We start from the raw sequence: 19,490 nt of genomic DNA on the forward strand, positions 1-19,490 counted from the left end.
TTTTATCCTTAGCTCAAATGAAGATTTCAGCACACTACACTTCTTAACAGATTTTTCTTTTTATATAACCGTGAGATTAATAAATTCACAAAATCGCTTCGAAAATCGTTCGCACTTTCCGTCCACTAAACACGTCTGTACCGCGTGGCTTGACTATCGAAACTGGATTTTCTTTTTCAAACTTGAATAAAATCAAAAAATTCTTTGGTGTAAACTACATTCACCTTTTCAATTAGTAAACAGTTATGTCAAGTTAATATAGATTGAAATGTGGCAACCCTGCACGCTATACAAAACTGAACAAAGCACGCTAGGTGGGTGCGTTTTCTTCTTCTTCTTCCGTACCATCACGTACCGATCATTTGGTATGACCGTTCGAAAGTTTTGATACTCATTGCCCTATAATTTCGATGATCTCGATGAAAGTGCACAGTGTTTTTAAAGGCACTGAGAGCTTTAACTTGAATCATGATTTGTGAAAATCGGTTTACCTGTTGCTGAGAAATTGAGAAAATTACCCTTGCGTTCGGAAGCGGAAACCGGTCACTAGTAGCCCCAAAGTAGATTTATATATTCACCAACTAACAAGGTCTGTCAACTAGGTGAATTTACCAGTAAATTTTATAAAAATGTGCACCTCGTCATCGCTCGTGAAAAAATACTCATGAAATGGAAAATTTTCACTAATTGCACTGTAATACCGGAAGTCGGATCTTGATCAACTTCTAGGGGACTTTTTAAAGAATTTCAAGACCTTTTATTTGCTGCTTAGTTTGTAAAAATCGGTCAAGAAATTTCCGAGAAAATTGAATGCGCATTTTCTCATAGATTTGCACATAAAGCCTTGGTGTTACATTCCTGTAGTGGAATTTGACCTTCTGTTTTCAAAAAACTTCGCAGCCGATTCAAAGTGTACAGAACCATTGCGTGGCTGGTGCTACGATCCTACTGACACTACGAATCCTTCCAGGTCGGGGCTCGAACATACGACAACTGGTTTGTTAGACCAGTGCTCTATGCATTGAACCGCCAACCCGGGACATAGATTTGCACATATTGTCTTGTAATTCCGGAACCGGAAGTCGGATCGAGGTAAAATTCAATAGCGATCTATGGGGCCATAAGACCTTTCATTTGAATCCGAGTTTTTGAAAATCCGTTCAGTAGTCTCTGAGAAAATCGAGTGACATTATTTGTCACATACACACACACAGAGACATTTGCTCAATTCGTTGAGCTGACTAGAATGGTATGACATTCGACCCTCCGGGCCTCGATTTAAAAGTCGGTTTTCACAGTGTTTGTATAACCTTTCTATATGAGAAAGGCAAAAATGTAACATAGATAACGTTTCACGTCACTACTAAATCTATTGAAAACTAGCACATTAGATATAAATTATCAAAACATGTGATGTCTCGTATCATCTATAACTTTTAGAAAACATGGCATGTAACGCTTGATAACCTATAACCTTACACACACTAAAAATAAATAATCTACAAAAATCAGCACACAAACACCTCGTAACACCTACAACTTATAAACAAGGAACAATTAAAATTTCGTAACATGATTAACTTATAAAAAAGTAATGCGTGTACCGTTTATTAACACCTGTGCCTGAATCAAAGAGTATCACCTCAGGACACCTTTGACTTGCAAAAGAGTTACGTTTTGTAACGCCAACTACATACAAAAAAGTAAAACATGTCACGCTTTGTAACGCCTATTACGTACAAAAAAGTAACGCATGTAACGCTTCGCATCGCCTATTACGTACAAAAAATAACGCATGTAAAGCTTCGTCCCGGGTTGGCGGTTCAATGCATAGGACGGTGGTCTTACAAGCCAGTTGTCGTATGTTCGAGCCCCGACCTGGAAGGATTCTTAGTGTCAGTAGGATCCATAGTACTAGCCATGCAATGATTCTGTACACTTAGAATCGGCTGCGAAGTCTGTTGAAACAGAAAGGCCAAATTCCGCCAAAGGAATGTAATGCCAAGAAGAAAAGAGAAGAAAAGCTTCGTAATGCCTGCTGCATTCAAAACAGTAATGCATGTAACGGTTTGTAACGCCTATTACGTACAAAAAGGTAACGCATGTAACGGTATGTAACACCTATGACTAACAAAAAAGTAACGCATGTAACGCTTCGTAATACCTGTATTGGGTTTTTGGTTTGTACAAAAAAGTAGGGGAAGATTTTGCAACCAAAATTTTTTTCGTAATTTTTCAAATGTCTACCGATTTCGGTTACCGGTACCCCATTTTTTCGAAAAATTGTCAGTGATATGCAGAGATGCCAAGTCTGCAAATTTATCTGGAAATTATCAAATTTCTTAGTTAACATGTAAACCTTTTTTCGTCTAAAGACTTTTTACAGACTTTTGAAACTTCGACTGTTTGGAGACATTCGTCAGAAATTACAGACTTTTGAAAATTGGCGCGATCGTTTCGTGTTTGCTAGCTAAACTTATTGTATTACCTGGCGTCTCGGGTGATATGCAACACGTGGACAACTTGACGGCTTTAATACATCGGTCATATAAGTAAAAACTTTGGTTCTCTGGTTCTGTTAGCGATGGCGACTTCAAACAAATCGTCCAAGTCAAGGAAAATGAACTGTAATGCACTGATTAATTGCAGTTTTTACTTATATTTTTCCATTTTTAGCGAAATTTCTTGGGTGCCGGTAACCGAAATGGCCCAAAAATTATCAATTTACTAAATTCATAATCAAGTTTTGTCAATCGATTGAATCGACTTAGTTTCTTATTCAGTTGTTAGCTAGGGACTTTTGTTTTCCTTTTCCATTCCATGTGCACTTAGTCAGAAGTTATAAGCTTCAAAGAAAAGGGTACCGGTAACCGAACACTCTCTCCTACACATTTTGTTTCATATTTCTTCACATTTCGCCTTCGGCTCAGCATTGCGTATGGCAGGTAAAAGTGAACTGTCATCTCCGTCCTACACACTTAAATTTTTTAGCTGAGTCTCGGCAAAGAAATGCCGAGATTCGCACAGCCGAGTAATCAGCAATCATCTCGGCAAAACTAAAATTACTGAGCGTCTCGGCACCCTCAAATTTGACAAACGTCAAATATTGCCGAAATCGTCAGCATAAGATTTACTGTTTGCTCAGTGAAATGTTCACTAAATATTCGGCAATCCAATAAAACGAAAAAATGAAAAAAATAAATTACCAAATCATCAGTAATTAAAAATCTAGTCAATTAATTTTGTTTGTATTTTCTCAACATTATAAACACGCCATTCAGGATAAAAAATTCATTTTATTAAAACTTAAAGGAGGCTTACAAATTTGTTGCCAGTAGTGCTTAAAGCCTACCTGAAAACATGTAGCATAAATAAAAAGCGGCGTTTCTAGATGCGGCCACCTTGAGTCGAGCTGGAAATATGAAAATAAAAATATATATTGATTTTTGGCTTACAAAAATGTTCAATATTTAATGATGCATATACGGTGTTGTTCAAAAAATAAACTTACTTTGATCTATTGAATTATTCCATGCATTGGGTTATTTTTTCGCATATCCCCTAAAGTTTTGTCTCGAGGACGCTTTGAGCCTCGTGTTGGGTGTTTTTCCCTTATAATCGCGAGTGCTCTGATAAAGTCGCGTTTTATAAAGCGAAACATGTTACTATATTGATTCAATTTTTTTACTTGCAAGTGGTTTCACGCTTCTTCGAAGATTATCCATTTTTTCACTAGAGAATTTCATTAGAAAATAATCGCACAATGCGAAGCGAAAATGTAACGCGGCAATAAATGACAGCTGTTGTGCTGAATCTCGGCAACAGCTAGCGCATATTCCGAAATCTCGGCAAACGTCTCTGCTGATGTCGGCATATCTGTTGTTTACTGATAAATTCAGCAAGCAATTATGCCAAATTTCGGCAAAGTGAAGCATTTTACCGAAATATCAGTGAATGCATTTAACGAAGTTCAGAAACATGCGTATTGATTACTGAGCAATCAGCAAATTTACGTGTTGCTGATCAGTTTCGGCATTTTATTATGCCGAGCTCAAGAAATGGTTTTAAGTGTGTAAATGTTCACATTCTGCGGCGACCAGTAGTCAGTCGTCACTCGTTTTCGTTCTAGCCCTAGGAAAGGATATTACACTTCGGTGCAATATTCTAAAAGTCGTTACATAAATAGTGTAAACTATGCGTCTGCGTAGCGGTTCAAATTGAGCTGCTAAGCGGAGATGGCAGTTCAATTGGAACCGCTAGCACTGATGAGCCGAAAACGAAATGTGAAATAACGATTTATGAATTTTAGTTGGTTTGACGTAAAGTTACCATATAACTAAGTTCAGTTTTTGTCATCTTTTGTGTTAAGTTTTTCATTCATTTGGCTTCTCTAATATATGTTTCCACTCAGTCATTGCAAAAATTGGAAAAAATAGTTTCGTTATTTTATATGGTTCTCGAACTTTTTACTACTGGGAATAGTAAATGAGGCGAAAAAATTACCCCAGGAAACCAATAAATTTCACGAAAAATTCGTGAGGACGTAACTTCAGGAGCATACAAAGTAACAAATCGAAAAAGAGCGAAACTATTTTTAATATTGATTTCTTCAGTCGATGTAAAGTATAAGTGGGAAAAATTGCATAATGTTTAGAGATAAACCAACAGTTCATCGATTTATCAAAACTTGATCGGAAAATGTACAACAATTTCTAAGTAGGAGTCGAAACATTCATCGATATTTTTCTCTATTTGCTGTCAGTGTTAGTTTCGTCATTGTTTGAATAACTATATAATAATTTGATTCACGATATAGATTTAACACTGGCGCCGAGATAGAGCGGTTTTGGCTGTGTTTATAATTTTCTTATGAAGTTTATGTCGTTTTCGCTTGAGAAAACTGAAACTAACCCAGGATAGTTTCACCAAACAAACGCTTTTCACAAAACTGTGTTAGTTTCGCACTTCGCAATGGGGATTTGAGCAAATTGAAAGAAAACATGGCTCAAAATCTTGCCACCTGTGCATTTACCATCGTGGGTTTGATTTATCGTATCGTGTACTGTAATTTAATATTACTCAAAAACTAGTTTATGAGGTTTGAAAAATGACGCGAACTGTTAATAGAAATGTCAAATTCAATTTGTTTACGAGCCGCAGGCAGCCCAGAGCACAGCATTCACTGGAAATAACAACAGACCTAGGACCGCCGAAAAAGTAGAATATTTTGTGATTTATGCTACGCTTATACGGTTACCGGTGAATCTGACAAAAACGTGAGATCATTATGGTAGGAACTGGGGCATCCGAAGTAAGGTCTCAAAGCGATAGCGGAAAAGAGCGTCCGTCAAAGTCGTCACTCAGTTGCAGTGCTACATTTTGTCGCCAGGATTTGGGTTTGGGCTATTCATGTACTCCGTATCATTTTGGTAACCGTTTATGGGGTTTAGGATGCAAACATAAGGAAACGAAGCAAGCGGATCGCAATGTGGAATCTAAACCAAAAGTGCCCGTCGTTGGTAGGTTTGGATTTTTTTTAACTGTTGAAGAAATGAATGGTTATTTTTCTTTGTAGCGAAAAGAGACCTTCGAATGCCAAACCTCAGAGAATCGATTGCACTTCAAATCAATAAAGTTGAACTGGAAGTTCCTCCGAAACCTATCTGTCGTTTTTGTCTCGAAACATCGGAACTAGCTCTGATAGAGATGTTTAATCCCAAGTCGAAATTTGATGTTCCCACACCGGATGACATCTGGCAGTTGCTGGGGATTGAGGTAAAACGATTAACGTACGGTATGGGAGTATTTAAATTAGTTCTTTGCAGGTTAAACCTCGCGACAAACTCCCGAAAGGGATCTGCGTTACATGTCAGTCCAAAATCAACTATATGAAACGAATACGGAAACAGTTTCAGGAAAATGATCGTACATTGCAAGAACAGCTCAAAGCATTAAGCCCGACGGTTGAGCCTGTGCAATCCACAGAATCGGAAGAGCAAAAACCGGTATTTCAAGAAGTTAGCGAGAGCGAACCGACGGAAGCAACCTGCACTGAAAAAGTCGTTAAAGTTGCTGATTATGCGTTAGAAGACGAAGCATACTTCATTAAGCTGGAGCAAGACGAACAAGAACGGCGTTCCGGGAAGGAAGAACAGCTGCTGACTTCGGACCAAATTACGATCGAGGGCGAAGAGCTGGAAATCGAAAGCACCACGATTATCAAAACCGAAGCTAACCCGCTGGCCGAAGTCGAAGCACCACATTTTGGCCTTCTGTACACCGGGAACTTCACCGAAGCCGACAGTGCCCGGATTAAGGAAGAACCTAGGTATGACGATTTCAACGACGACCACGACGAAATGACGGACGAGTCGGGGAACGCCATCGAAGCGGTGATAATGAAACCGGAGAAGCGCCGATGTTACGGCCGGTTTCGGTTCCCCTAGCGCGGAGATTAGTTGGTCAATAAATGATTTGGAAATTTTTTGTCATTTTTTTTTTACGTTTCGCCTTCGGCTGATAGCAATGTGTTTTTTTGGCAGTTCAATTTAGACCGCTAAGCAGACGCAAATTTACATGAATAAACACTGTTTTTTTTTTCGGACTGATTCTATTTGTAGATACGAACAAGCATATTTTTAGAGTAATTTTATTTATTGATTCAGTGAAAGTAAATTTTCCCATTTGCTAAATTGGTTTCGTTTTCCGGTTCGTCAATTTTTAAGCAGATCATCTGCAGAGAACCGATTCTTAAATGCCTTAGAACACGCCCCGTTTCTATTCTGTGCCTAGATATTAACCAAGGATTAAACGCACTTCAGTTAAATAACCCGATCACGGTATTAAACAGTCTTTAAACCGAATAATTACTATTTCTATTACGCTACTGGCTCTGTGCTACGGAACAAGAGTGAGTGAGAATGAAATCTCCCGGACTAATTGAAAGGGGCGGTAATTTGTTTTGTCTATTACTGTGTGCTACGAAATTATTCGAAGTAGAATTAACAGCAGCTATGCTTATTTTAGAGGACTGGAGGCTGCAACCGTTGGTTGGTGAGGGCAATAAAGAGCTTTGCTTTTAACTAGACTGCAATATGCAGATTGAGATGCATTAACACAAAACAATAACGACGAATCATTGATGTACTGACAAAATCACACACAGAAATACACACCTTCCTATATTTTTTTTCTTCTTGCATTCAGTCGATAAAAGATACTTTGCAATTAGGGAGGCTCACGGCTTTGCTTACTTATTTCGCTTGCCCTTGACGACGACCGGGCGGTTCTTGATGAGTCCTTTCCTTCGCTTCGACGTTTTGCGAGACACGAAATCCCCCGCCGGTACAATCCGGTCGTCCGGCTTGAGGGCCGGCCTGTTGAATTCGTGCGGTTTTTTCACCCGGTAAATACGCACCAACCAGTGTTCGCTCGTGTAGGCCTCTTCCAGATACGTGAGCTCGAAGTCCTTATTTCCGATGACGGCATTCCGGGTACGGTCGAAACCGGCGTGGCCTCTGTTGAAATACAAGCGAATAATGAAGCGAATTCTGACCCCGATGCGCGACATACGTACCTGTAATCCAACTTCAATTCACCGAATTTGTAGTAACTGAGTTTGTACATCAAACAGTTCAGCAAAGCCGGTGCCCCCTCGGAATCGATCCGGAATTCGCCCCGATCGGTGAAGTAATCGCTTTCTCGAATATCCTTCGGGTGTTCGCCCTCGGCAATCCGTACCATCCAAAGGAACTTGTTGATGTCGTCGCCGCTATAGCCAATCACACCGCCGAATATTACCAGCACGTAGTCGACATCCAGCGAGGTCATTATTTCGTAGGCTTTGTCCTCCGGAGAAGACATCGCCTTACCAACCAGTGCGATGTGACTGTTGTTCCAGGTGTTATTATCGACCAGCGTTGTCCGGTTGGCCATTCCCGCTATCTGATAACCGTAATCCCACCAGGACATGACACGGGCATCCGGGGCTGTATTTTGCCATAACCAATAGTAAGCCTCACGAAAGTCGTCCAGAATGTTGCGTGTACTGAGCAGAGAAAAGATATAACCATTTTTACTTTTCTTTACGTTTCGTCTTAGACTCGTCAGTGCAGAGCGATTCAAATTGAACTGCCTAGTGCAAACTAAAATGACGAAAAAAACAACCTACCCATCATTGCTGTTGTAAAAAGCTAGCACAATCGACGGACTGCTGTAGGCATTCGAGGTAACCCAGGTGCAATGTACGGCAAACATCATCAGCAACATCAGAATTGCCACGATAATGATACTTTTCACGTTCGAACCCAAACCGACATTCTGTTCGCCGTGTGCTCCATGTGCCGAACTGTCATGCTTGGGCCGATGCTTAAGCTTTCCTGCCTGTAATCCAGAAAAAAACCCGCATCATCGAAAAACTTTTCATCAAAACAAAAAACACCTCACCTTATCGTACAGCTGCTTCTTCTCGCCAGCCGGTTCTTCCTGTTCGGAATCGTTTCCTTCCTTGCTGTTCGGTGTGGCATCCTCCTTCAGGAATACCTCCAACAAACCGGAGAAAGCTACCCCGGCCAGGATACACACCACCGGAGTTAGGGTCAGCATCAGTCGAACCATCACTCCGGCAAAGTACACGGCACTGATCGCATACAGAATCACAAACACCCGTTCGTCGTTGATTTTCTTGATACAGTACCACAGTCCGACCGGGAAGGTACACACCAGAATGTGCAAATCGAAAAAGAACGAGAACCACGTCGTCGGTTGATGTTCCGACACGGATGCAATGATAGGAATGTGAATTTTAGCATAACCGGTGTCCCACAGCGAATAGAACCGGCCACTCCACGGGGCAATCACACCGAGCATGGTCAGTAGAACTACACCGGCAAACACAACACCGGCGGCGGCTAGACCACCGATGATAAACAATTTCTTGAACTCCTGCTTGGACAGGACAGTTTGCAGATGCTTCAGTGCTGCCACAGCGAATAGCAGCAGGAAAACTCCGGTGGCAGCCATATGTTCACTGGTACGGATCGGTTGGAACCCAACGAATGGAATCTGCATCGACAGAATCAAACCCAGAATGTAGAAAGTAGTGTAGGAAGTGAACAACCGAGGAGAGTAGCGACCCATCATGAGCAGAACAAATACGTGCAGAGGAATCAAGTTGATGATAAAAACGTATCCACCCCAAGCGGAAACCATATAGAAGTAGGACAGGGCGGCACAAACGGCCCAGTAGACACTTCCCGTTTTGACTGACTTCACCCACAGGTAGTAGGTAAACTGCAGGGCAAAGATGGCAATACCCTCGTTATCGTACGAACCGGCAACCGATCGGCTTATGTAACCGGGAACAATGGCAATAAAACTAGCAGCAAACAAGCCAGCACCGGCGGACCACAATTCCTTCGTCAACAGGTACGTCGATATGGCCGTCAACCCACTGAAGATGGGTGCCAAAAAGACACAGATATCACGAATGTGCACAGGAATGTTGAGCGTGTGCAACAGCCAGTGAATGCCTCCGGAGGTTATCATCAATCCGGGGTAAACGGTTCCTCCGACAATTCGACCCAGCGGATACCACGCCGATTCATCAAACCAGTTGAGAAACTTGTAGAATCCATTCTCAACCATGTGGGCCGTTGCACGGTAGTTAAACCTGCAATTCAAAACAGAAAAAATATTATTCAACGCCATCCCATCATCTTATCGGAAGGAGGTGAGACACGCCTTCCATCTTCAAATCAAACGCATTTCGCAAATAAACAAACGAACATCGAAAACATGAAGTACACGTAATCTCAAAACCACCTGGCCTTTTTCACCACCCCTTCCGACAAGCTAGACAAGAACACACATCCATTCACTCATCAAACAAATGAAGGTGGAACAAAAAAAAAACTTCCAACTCACCAGGGATCGAACTCATGGATGATGCTCTCGAATCGGATGACGGCGAACAGTCGACTGGAAAATCCGCATAACCAGGCCAGTAATAGTACGGCGAAGGTGATCAAACTCGAATAGCCGGCAGTCTTCCGATAGTTTATCTTTGTTGAGCGATTCATTTTTTTTTTCGTTCTTTCACATTGGCTTTCCTCGGCTTCGAACAAAGTTAGCTGCTGCTTCTATACAAGCACGACCTGTTCCTTTGTCACGTTCACGTTGTTTCGATGCTGACGGAATTGAATCCACGGATCAAATACGCATTCCGCCGTTCCGTCCGATGGATATCTTCGGCACTTTCGGATTGAACCGGGAGCGAACAGTGGAAAAAAAACCAACAAGAGTTTGTCGGCAAAACGCGACGGCGAATGAGATGACACGTAGGTGGTTGCCAAAACATATGCGCACTGTTGGCACTCGGTTGACATTTGCTCGACGGCGCCATAGGCGCCGTATTTGGCGGGGTACACGAGGGCTAACTTTAAGCATATCTCAAACAAATATGATTTCGGTAAAAGAAAATATCGAAAATGCACAGTTTCCTCGTATTTTTTTTCGAATTACGCGAAATAAACTATCTGTACCCACTTTTCAAAAGAATTCCGATGGATTAGCTCGTTGAGAGCTATAGTCATAAAATCATTAATCGAAAAATATGTGCTAATTCTTCGTCTGGTGTTTGAAATGTAGGGTAGCAGAGGTATTTTGGCCACCTCATATATTTTGCCCCACCTAACAAACTTTTGGATTTAACCGACGTTAAGTTACCCATATTGCATAATTTTGAAGCTAATAACATTAAATTGGAGAGTTATTTTGCAAAGACATTATATCATTTTCGAAGATATTTTCACGAAAAATCAGCTAAGTTTAAGTTTGGCAGTCAGTTGATACCTACGAATTACTAAAAATTAAAAAGAGGTTGAATTTTCGCAATCACTTTTTCAAATGACATTACATTTCAAATACGACGTGTTTTGCATGTGTAATGACGTAAGCCAACAATTACTAATTACTAATGGCAAAGTCATCTTTTATAATTAAAACTCACACCATGTCCAAAATAGCTTCCATATTTTAAGAAAAAATGCATTTTGATCATATCACTTTTATTATTGTGTTAGGTGACATTGTCAACAACAACTCCAAGCAAAGACGGTGTGCTATTCACATTATCTTTGAAGGTTAATTGTGTTTGTCAACATTACTTAAATATATCTATAAATACATACTTAAGTACTTTGTTTTATCGTAAGGTTTTTAAAAAGAATTACACTTCATTTGATACACATAATTTTTAACTGAACTCTGAATTCTGGAATCGCATTGACTAGTCTGTTTTACATGGTTGTTCGTGAGACCCGACTACTTAGCCCTAAACTGTTGTATAAACAGTTATCCTGTCCGAACATGTCGAAGTCGTCGTTGCGGCGTGGGGGTTTCGACTGATGCAACCATGGTGTTCAGATGTCTGCTGTAATGTCAGCGTTTCGATAATTGGTAACCTTACTGCTGGCACGTACTTTGCTGACGTCTGATAAGCAGCGATAAGCAGCGGAATAACTGTGAGATAAGCAGCGGAATAACTGATCGCAGTGCATGCATGCACTTTGAAAAATCTGCTATAAAATTCCGCATGAGTAAATATTATAAGCGAAAAAAATCAGATCTGGACTACCTACTGCTCTTCGAAGAAACAGAACTGGAATGTCCTTGGCATCTTAGAGCTAAGGCAGTGTGCCTTATTAAATATATCATTGAAAAAAAAACAGAACTGGTTAATTGGGTTTTTAAAAGAGTTACTAAGTACCGGTTAATAAATAGAGCGTAGTTTTTTATTCTTACATAATAAGATTTACTTTCCGTATTATCAGCAGATAGCGCTTGGTTTAATTGCCTCACGAGTCAGCATATTGAGTTTTTTTGTCTATAAACCAGAAAGTGTTACAAATGCTAGTGCCAATGCTACAGAGCTCGGGTTCAAGGAAGTGTCAGTGATTTTGAAAGAAGAGGGGCTCTCTGTCCAATTGTTCTTACTGCACGTCGTAGATTCCAATATGTAGCGATACCTTTTTTGCATTTAAATACAGATTTAAAAATTACGTTCTTCGCAAACAATTGAATTTGAGAATACATTGTTCTATTGATAGCTAGAATAGTTTTGCAATAACACTATAGCCTAATTTTAAAGTCGAAATGTTTTATTTTAATTAAAAAGATCATTTTCAAAGTGGCGAAAAGAGAGTTGGCATCACTGGAAGTGCGATGCGGCGTCCTGGTGCTGCTCTCGAAAGAGTATAATTTCGATGTGTTGTTTGATACATATAGTTAAAAATTTGGTTGAAATAATTATTTTGAGTGATAGTGCAGGTGTGGCAAGTGTGTGTTTAGTGGTGAGAGTACTATTTATTGAATAGTGCTGATTCCAACGTTGCCAGGTATACCGATTTATCGGTATTTATACAGATATTTGACCTCTATACCGCAATACAGATATGTACTCCCAAAATACCGATAATTCACGGATCGTACAGATAAATACCGATTTTTGTTGATAGCATGGATAGACAGGAGAAAAGGTTGCTACGAGACCTTTTTTTTTTTGCTCACCAAAATGAGCTTTTGTCACATTTCCGTGAACTTATGTTGACGAGATTCTGATACCGATATGGTACAGATAGATTTTTGGCGCCGAATACAGATTTTTGGAAAAATGACCTGGCAACGCTGGTTGATTCGCAAAAACTGAAAATGCTCAAGCGTCGGATACTGTGAGTTTGCAGCCCCAAAATTCAACGATGTTAACCTGTTAACCGATCGAAGCGCCGTCTGCATGCCATTGTCGGTGTTGTCGGATTTCTGTGGAATGTGTAAAAGTTTACAAGTCGATCGTGTCATTCGGACTAAGGGTCTAGGGTTGGTCTGCAGCGGACCAACTCGCGAGTGTTTTTATTTTATTCATTCAGTGGTTGTGTTTCATCTCGCGTTGCTGACAGCAGAGCGAGCAGGAGAAAAGGGATACTGGTAAGATCGTTTCTTGCAGATATTTTACATTTTTCTTACTTATTATATTTCTCCTGAGTATCGAAAATCAGGTTTTGTTGAGATCATATTGTTTACCAAAACATATCCGGATCTCTTTCCCTCCATACTAACAAATCTCCTATCCCGTGATGCTCGTGGAGATACAGTGGTACCCGCGGTCTCTAGAAACAACGAGTATCGGATTAACATTCCTTCCCTTCCTCAGTAACACATGCTTTGGTCGTGGCCGGCGTCGTTATTGATCATTTTATGTAAAGTTTTGAATCAGTGGGTATGCACAGTGAGAATGATTCGCCTCTCCCAAGCATCATTTTGTTGGTTCATTGTACATTTTCACTCATTCGGTCAATCACGAAGTGCAACTACGGCAGTCTACTTCAGCTCAGCTCAGCTCATTTTTCAAAGTGGCGAAAATATAGATTATCCATATTTGCTATGGCCAAAATATACTTTCGCCATGGCAAATATATAATCGGGGTGGCGGAAATAAACAAAAAAGTAATATTTTGAATCGTTAATTACGAATACAGCTTCGATAGTATTATCAAAGACAAACTCAAGATGGAATGATCTATGATTTTTCATATACCAAATTGGACCCCTTAGTGAAATCGGTTCATTCACCGTCGGTTGCAGTTCAATTATTATTAGAAACAACAAGTGTCGAATCGCTACATGCGTCGTAACTATGGCAACGTTTGTTTATGTAGAATGAATTTTAAGTTGCAATATGAAAGAAATACCAGTATTTTGCTGCACATCGAGTGGATCTTGAAACAGGAAAGAAAGAATCAATTAGAACTATTTTTAAGAATCTGTATAATTTGTTAAATTCTTATCTTACGAAGCATTAAAGTAAATGGAAGTAACAGAATATTGTGTGCGACATGTTTACATATGTTTACTTCCTTCCAAACTTGTATTGTTGCTATAGAATTTTATCATCCTTTTCCAATGTTTATCGACGCTTATTAACAAAGGGTGAACAACATTGCATTATTCCAAAGTTTACTGGTTCACGATTACTGATCCAACTTTTTTTTTTGATGAACTGTATGGGACATTGTACTCTTGAGTTTCTCTTTGATATTATGTCCAAAATGTTTCATATTTTAAAAAAGATGTGTATCAGTCATTTCTATTTGAGATTTTACCATACTGTATGAAATTAATACATTAATTTCACAATATTCTGCAACTGCTTCCTAAGGCGGGTCAAAATACCTCTGTTACCCTATATTATGTACATAATGTCCACGTGTCAATTTTTATCAGTGTATCCCACTGTTTTCCCACGAGACGTATTTCACTTCCTCATTGATTGACGTTTTCATTTTTTTTCTTTTGTGCATTTAGGCGCCAAACAGTGTTTATTGAAAGCGCGTTCAACACCGTCTGCTGTGTCGTCGGATTGGAGACCTCGGTTGTTCATAAAACATTTGAAAAATATTACTGAACCTTGATTAAATAGCATTGCTTGATTTGATTTGCCCGTATATCTGAGAACGAAAATACTATGGAAGGATTTGATGATGTCGGTGTGTTCTTTTCCGATAATTTCGGTGACGATGGCCAACAGCAACAGGGTTCAAACCAAATCAATCTTCAGCAGAGTAAGAAAAAGTATCGCGAATTCATTCGAACATTCTGTGAGGCCAACTTTAGCTATAAATACCGGTAAGTTAGATGATATCTACGCTGTATACGGAAAATCTAAAATTTAAAGGGAAATTACAGTGATAACTTGAAGCGTAATTATCTGTTGGGTCGGTACTATTTGGAGGTTGAAATCGAAGACTTAGCTGGTTTCGATGAAGCGTTGGCGGATAAACTGTACAAGCAACCCACCGAGCATTTACAGATTTTCGAAGAAGCGGCCCGTGAAGTCGCGGATGAGATAACCGCCCCGAGACCGGAGGGAGAAGAAGAAATGCATGATATTCAAGTTTTGCTGACCTCCGGTGCCAATCCGACTAACATCCGCGACCTGAAGTCGGAAAGCGTTTCTCGATTGGTGAAGGTGGCCGGTATCATCATAGCTGCTTCGGGAATAAAGGCAAAGGCAACCAAAATATCGATTCAGTGTCGATCTTGTAGTAATGTGATTTCAAATTTACCGGTAAATCCGGGATTGGATGGATATCAGCTGCCCAGGAAGTGTAACACCGAACAAGCTGGACGTCCCAAGTGTCCACTCGACCCGTATTTCATTATGCCGGACAAATGCAAATGCGTTGATTTCCAAGTATGAGTAGGATTATTTTTGTTACTCGATTCGCTAACCATTTGCTTTGTGTTTCAGGTGCTTAAGCTACAGGAACTGCCTGATTTCATCCCACAGGGTGAAATCCCTCGACACATGCAGTTGTTCTGCGAGCGTAGCTTGTGCGAACGGGTTGTACCGGGAAATCGTGTTTTGATCCATGGAATATTTTCGATCCGCAAGATTGGCAAACCGAGCAAGCAGGATGGTCGAGAGAAGGCTATCGTGGGAGTACGAGCTCCCTACATGAGAGTAATTGGCATTACGGTTGATACGGAGGGTGTGGGGGCCATATCTCGTTTTAGCAACATCACTACTGAAGAGGAATCCACATTCCGCAAGATGGCCGCAAATCCGAATATCTACGATTCACTGTCGGCCAGTTTAGCGCCAAGCATTTTTGGTTCGCAGGATATAAAGAAGGCAATCGTTTGTATGTTGTTTGGTGGAGCAAGAAAACGAATGCCGGATGGTTTGAATCGTCGAGGTGACATCAATATTTTGCTGCTGGGAGATCCCGGAACGGCCAAATCTCAGCTGTTGAAGTTTGTAGAGAAGGTGGCTCCAATAGCGGTTTATACGTCCGGAAAAGGTTCCAGTGCTGCTGGTCTGACGGCCTCGGTAATGCGTGATCCGGCAACAAGAAACTTTGTTATGGAAGGAGGAGCTATGGTCTTGGCGGACGGCGGTGTCGTTTGTATTGACGAGTTCGACAAAATGAAGGAAGACGACCGTGTGGCCATTCACGAAGCTATGGAACAGCAAACCATCTCGATCGCAAAGGCTGGAATCACTACGACATTGAACTCGCGCTGTTCCGTCCTCGCAGCTGCTAATTCCATCTTTGGTCGCTGGGACGATACCAAAGGGGAAGAGAATATCGATTTTATGCCGACGATTCTTTCTCGGTTCGATATGATTTTTATCGTGAAGGATGTTCACGATCAGGCGCGGGACGTTACGCTCGCCAAACACGTTATGAATGTTCACATGAATGCCAACAAAATCCAGGATGCCCAGGAAGGTGAGATTCCACTTGCTGTGTTTAAAAAGTACATCAACTTTTGTCGGACGCATTGCGGGCCGCGGATGAACGAGGAGGCTGCGGAGAAGTTGAAATCTCGCTACGTTCTGATGCGAAGTGGTGCCAGCGAACAGGAACGGCAATCCGACAAACGCCTCTCGATCCCGATCACGGTGCGTCAGTTGGAAGCTATCATCCGCATATCGGAGTCGCTGGCTAAAATGCAACTGCAACCGTTCGCTACGGACGCCCACGTCACGGAAGCTCTTCGTTTGTTCCAAGTGTCAACACTGGATGCGGCAATGTCCGGCTCGTTGGCCGGTGCCGAAGGGTTCACCACCGAAGAGGACACCGAAGTACTGAATCGGATCGAGAAACAGCTGAAACGTCGATTTGCCATCGGATCGCAGGTGTCCGAACAGAACATCATACAGGACTTTGCACGACAAAAGTATCCGGAACGTGCGGTCCTGAAGGTGATCCATACGATGATCCGTCGGGGAGAGTTGCAGCATCGGATGCAGCGGAAAATGCTGTACCGATTGTCCTAGAGGGATTACAAGTTTTTCGGAACTCTACCATTTTTTTATTGAAGTAACTTGTTTTTAAATAAATTTTTGATAACCGAATATTTGATCTTTTGCTAATGCATAGGGTATGCTAGTAAGAGTTCTGTTGCTGCGGTTCGCAAATTTTCATTTCTGCTGTTCTTCCCGTCAGTTGTTTTCCAATCTAGTTTACCCGTTGGAGGCAGCTAAAAGTTAAACTAAGCTTGAGACGAATTTACGCCTTAACAAACTGAAGATATCATTATCTTTTAAAATTAGTACGTCCGATTTCAGTATTCGAAGAAACACTTTTTTCAAATGGTGAGTACTATTCACGTAAAATAAAGTTTCTTTTTCAAGTTCAATACATATCTAATAGAAAAAATATTCGCTCAAGCAAGCTTACTTTAAAGGGAATTGGGCTGTTGGGTAGAGTTCTCGTATTTTGGGAGGGTCCGTGTCCTGATGTGCGCGATATTCTACTCCGTGGCCTTTATTTTTCGTAACAACGTTCGTTCTTCCAGTTTCTGTTCTTCATAACTTTCTTGGTTGATCCTGATGGAAATGTCGCTCTTCAAGCTACAGGAACAGATGGCCTGCCACTTCGTGAACTTCGAACTTCCTCTTCTGGTGTCGTATAATGTTTCTGTCCATGAAGCCTTTTAAAATCTTTTTTGGCGAAGATTTCATAATCCACGCAAACTAAATTGATCGTTTGTACAGCTTTCGCGACCATACTCTGGTTAAACTTCTTTTGCTCATAGTCACGATTTGGAGTTTGGAGTCCGGCATTATATTTCCCTCGATCTAGTCTTGCTGGTAATCGAAACCCCGTTTTCCGAACAATTCCATTACTCTATATCCACTGAATAAATCTACGTAAATAGTTTTGCTTGTTATTTTGATTGTAGTATTGTTTATAGGCGATATTTAATTTCATCAGAAAAACCTGTTTCAATTCACCTAGTGGTGTAATGATGCCTTTCACATATTACTTATAACATCAAAAATATTACTGTGGAGTTCGCTAAAACAACTGTTCATTGAATAAAAATAGTTTGTTCGGACCTAATCCAGAAGTTCCACAATTACTTAAAAATTCCACTTTCTTGCTGCTTAAAAGTACACGCGGAACTTTTGAGAACTTGAAAGTACAGATTAAGTTCCGCGTGAACTTTCTAGCTGCTTAAGAAAACACGTGACAATTTTTGACATTTCGAAGTACAGAAAAAGTTCCGCGTGAACTTTTTCGCTGCATAGAGCTGAACAATGTATTCTAGAATTTCAATCTCATTTACTTCGTCTTAAGATTCGTTTTTGTATGTACATGCGGGATTGATGAATATCAATTGAAGTCGAATAAAAAAAAGAAAAAAGAAGGAAGAGAGAAATAAACAAGACACGTACGGCGAGATAATGACGCAATTTCGTCTGAACAATTTTGACAGCAGCCGGAATGCAGCCAGTCTTCTGACGGTTGCCAGAATTCCTCACAAGCGGGCGCTTGAGAAACCTGGAACTGTCCCAGTGTACAAGCTTAGGAAAAAATCGTGTAAATTTACGTCTCTGTAGATGCACATAACAGAAGCGTCGCAACACACTTAAATGTACATCGCAGAGCTAGAAAAAATGAATCATATCATTAATTTCACAGATAATTTAGCTGAAGTTGACATCAAAACAGACACACTATTTATATTTAAATATTAAAGGATGTAATACTTTGTCATCATCTAAGAAATTACGACTTAAATTCACGCCAAGCGTAAATTTCATTTTTCAAGGGTGTAGTTTTATCAACATATATAATTTTCACGAATCTGAGTTTGGTTTGCTGAATCTGACATAACAAACAGGTTCGAAACAGATCCGAGTTTTGGTTCACTGGCGTTCTAAAAATCGTAGTAGGCAAAAAAACGTGAGTGCAAAAGAATTGACAATTCGTGCAATCTGTTATAGCAAAAAATAGAACACCAGAATGAGTTGCACGAGGTAAGTCGTCTCATCTGTGCTACATGCACTAGAGGAGTCAGTTGGAAACAGGAAAGGACACTAAAAGACACATCACGTTGTCAAGTCAGGCTGAGTAAGGCTCAGCTAAATTCATTCATAAATCTAGGTTCGCCTGAACAGCTGATTTTATCCCATTCGACGAGAAATGAAATGTTTCTATTTCTATGTATCCAGCATAGGTTTACATTTCCAACGGGAGGGAAGGATACAATTTATAGTCGGTACCTCTCATGATTGGCCCTTCGTATGTGGTGTGATTGGTATGACGCGGGTCAGTACATTGTCATGTAACTGTAGACGAGAGAAAGAAAAAGTTCAATTTAATTTACCTTCATTGACTGCCCGATGGTTGATGCTGGAGTCAGTTGCTCGGGAAGAGTAATAAAACAAAGATCGAATTGTTCAATGATTCTATTCCTTTGGGTGCATAACTTCCACGTTAGAAAGGTATTCATGAACGTTACCAGATCCAGGAAATGTTTACTTTTGGCACACTTTAGCAAAAGTTGACAGTGCAGCTCATCCGAACACCGCACTCAGTAGGCCGTGCAGAGGACGGTGGGCGGATGCATCACTCAAATGCCAAGGTTGAAACAGTAATTCCTTTTTCTCCTCATTAGACAGGACAATGTTATGTCGG

General features: G+C 40.6%; 3 protein-coding genes across 3 annotated transcripts; 2 read left to right on the forward strand and 1 right to left on the reverse strand.

The window, feature by feature from the left end:
- Positions 1-5,146: 5,146 nt before the first annotated feature.
- On the forward strand, positions 5,147-6,489 carry LOC131434541 (uncharacterized). Its single transcript, XM_058601340.1, has 3 exons — positions 5,147-5,519; positions 5,576-5,775; positions 5,826-6,489. The coding sequence occupies exons 1-3, from the start codon at positions 5,288-5,290 to the stop codon at positions 6,444-6,446; spliced, it is 1,053 nt and encodes a 350-aa protein (XP_058457323.1). The 5' UTR covers positions 5,147-5,287; the 3' UTR covers positions 6,447-6,489.
- Positions 6,490-6,633: 144 nt separating this feature from the next.
- Positions 6,634-10,352, reverse strand: LOC131434540 (dolichyl-diphosphooligosaccharide--protein glycosyltransferase subunit STT3B-like). Its single transcript, XM_058601324.1, has 5 exons — positions 9,925-10,352; positions 8,446-9,670; positions 8,171-8,382; positions 7,577-8,047; positions 6,634-7,517 (listed from the first exon to the last, which is right to left on the reverse strand). The coding sequence occupies exons 1-5, from the start codon at positions 10,077-10,079 to the stop codon at positions 7,250-7,252; spliced, it is 2,331 nt and encodes a 776-aa protein (XP_058457307.1). The 5' UTR covers positions 10,080-10,352; the 3' UTR covers positions 6,634-7,249.
- A 4,012-nt stretch (positions 10,353-14,364) lies between these two features.
- Positions 14,365-16,905, forward strand: LOC131434542 (DNA replication licensing factor Mcm5-like). Its single transcript, XM_058601355.1, has 3 exons — positions 14,365-14,679; positions 14,740-15,247; positions 15,305-16,905. Exons 1-3 carry the CDS (start codon positions 14,519-14,521, stop codon positions 16,838-16,840), a joined length of 2,205 nt encoding a protein of 734 aa, XP_058457338.1. The 5' UTR covers positions 14,365-14,518; the 3' UTR covers positions 16,841-16,905.
- The last annotated feature ends 2,585 nt before the right edge of the window (positions 16,906-19,490 follow it).

This window comes from Malaya genurostris, chromosome 1 (genome assembly GCF_030247185.1).
Source record: "Malaya genurostris strain Urasoe2022 chromosome 1, Malgen_1.1, whole genome shotgun sequence".
NCBI classification, from domain to species: Eukaryota; Metazoa; Arthropoda; class Insecta; order Diptera; family Culicidae; genus Malaya; species Malaya genurostris.

Excerpts from the sequence above, each read along its gene's own strand:
- LOC131434541 (XM_058601340.1), top strand. The coding sequence starts at position 5,288 with ATGGTAGGAACTGGGGCATCCGAAGTAAGGTCTCAAAGCGATAGCGGA. Across the intron at positions 5,520-5,575 it reads ACCAAAAGTGCCCGTCGTTG|CGAAAAGAGACCTTCGAATG; the intron begins GTAGGTTTGGAT and ends TTTTCTTTGTAG. Across the intron at positions 5,776-5,825 it reads GGCAGTTGCTGGGGATTGAG|GTTAAACCTCGCGACAAACT; the intron begins GTAAAACGATTA and ends AGTTCTTTGCAG.
- LOC131434540 (XM_058601324.1), bottom strand. The coding sequence starts at position 10,079 with ATGAATCGCTCAACAAAGATAAACTATCGGAAGACTGCCGGCTATTCG. Across the intron at positions 8,048-8,170 it reads TTTTACAACAGCAATGATGG|TACACGCAACATTCTGGACG; the intron begins GTAGGTTGTTTT and ends TTCTCTGCTCAG. Across the intron at positions 7,518-7,576 it reads GAATTGAAGTTGGATTACAG|AGGCCACGCCGGTTTCGACC; the intron begins GTACGTATGTCG and ends GTATTTCAACAG.
- LOC131434542 (XM_058601355.1), top strand. The coding sequence starts at position 14,519 with ATGGAAGGATTTGATGATGTCGGTGTGTTCTTTTCCGATAATTTCGGT. Across the intron at positions 14,680-14,739 it reads AACTTTAGCTATAAATACCG|TGATAACTTGAAGCGTAATT; the intron begins GTAAGTTAGATG and ends GGGAAATTACAG. Across the intron at positions 15,248-15,304 it reads GCAAATGCGTTGATTTCCAA|GTGCTTAAGCTACAGGAACT; the intron begins GTATGAGTAGGA and ends TTTGTGTTTCAG.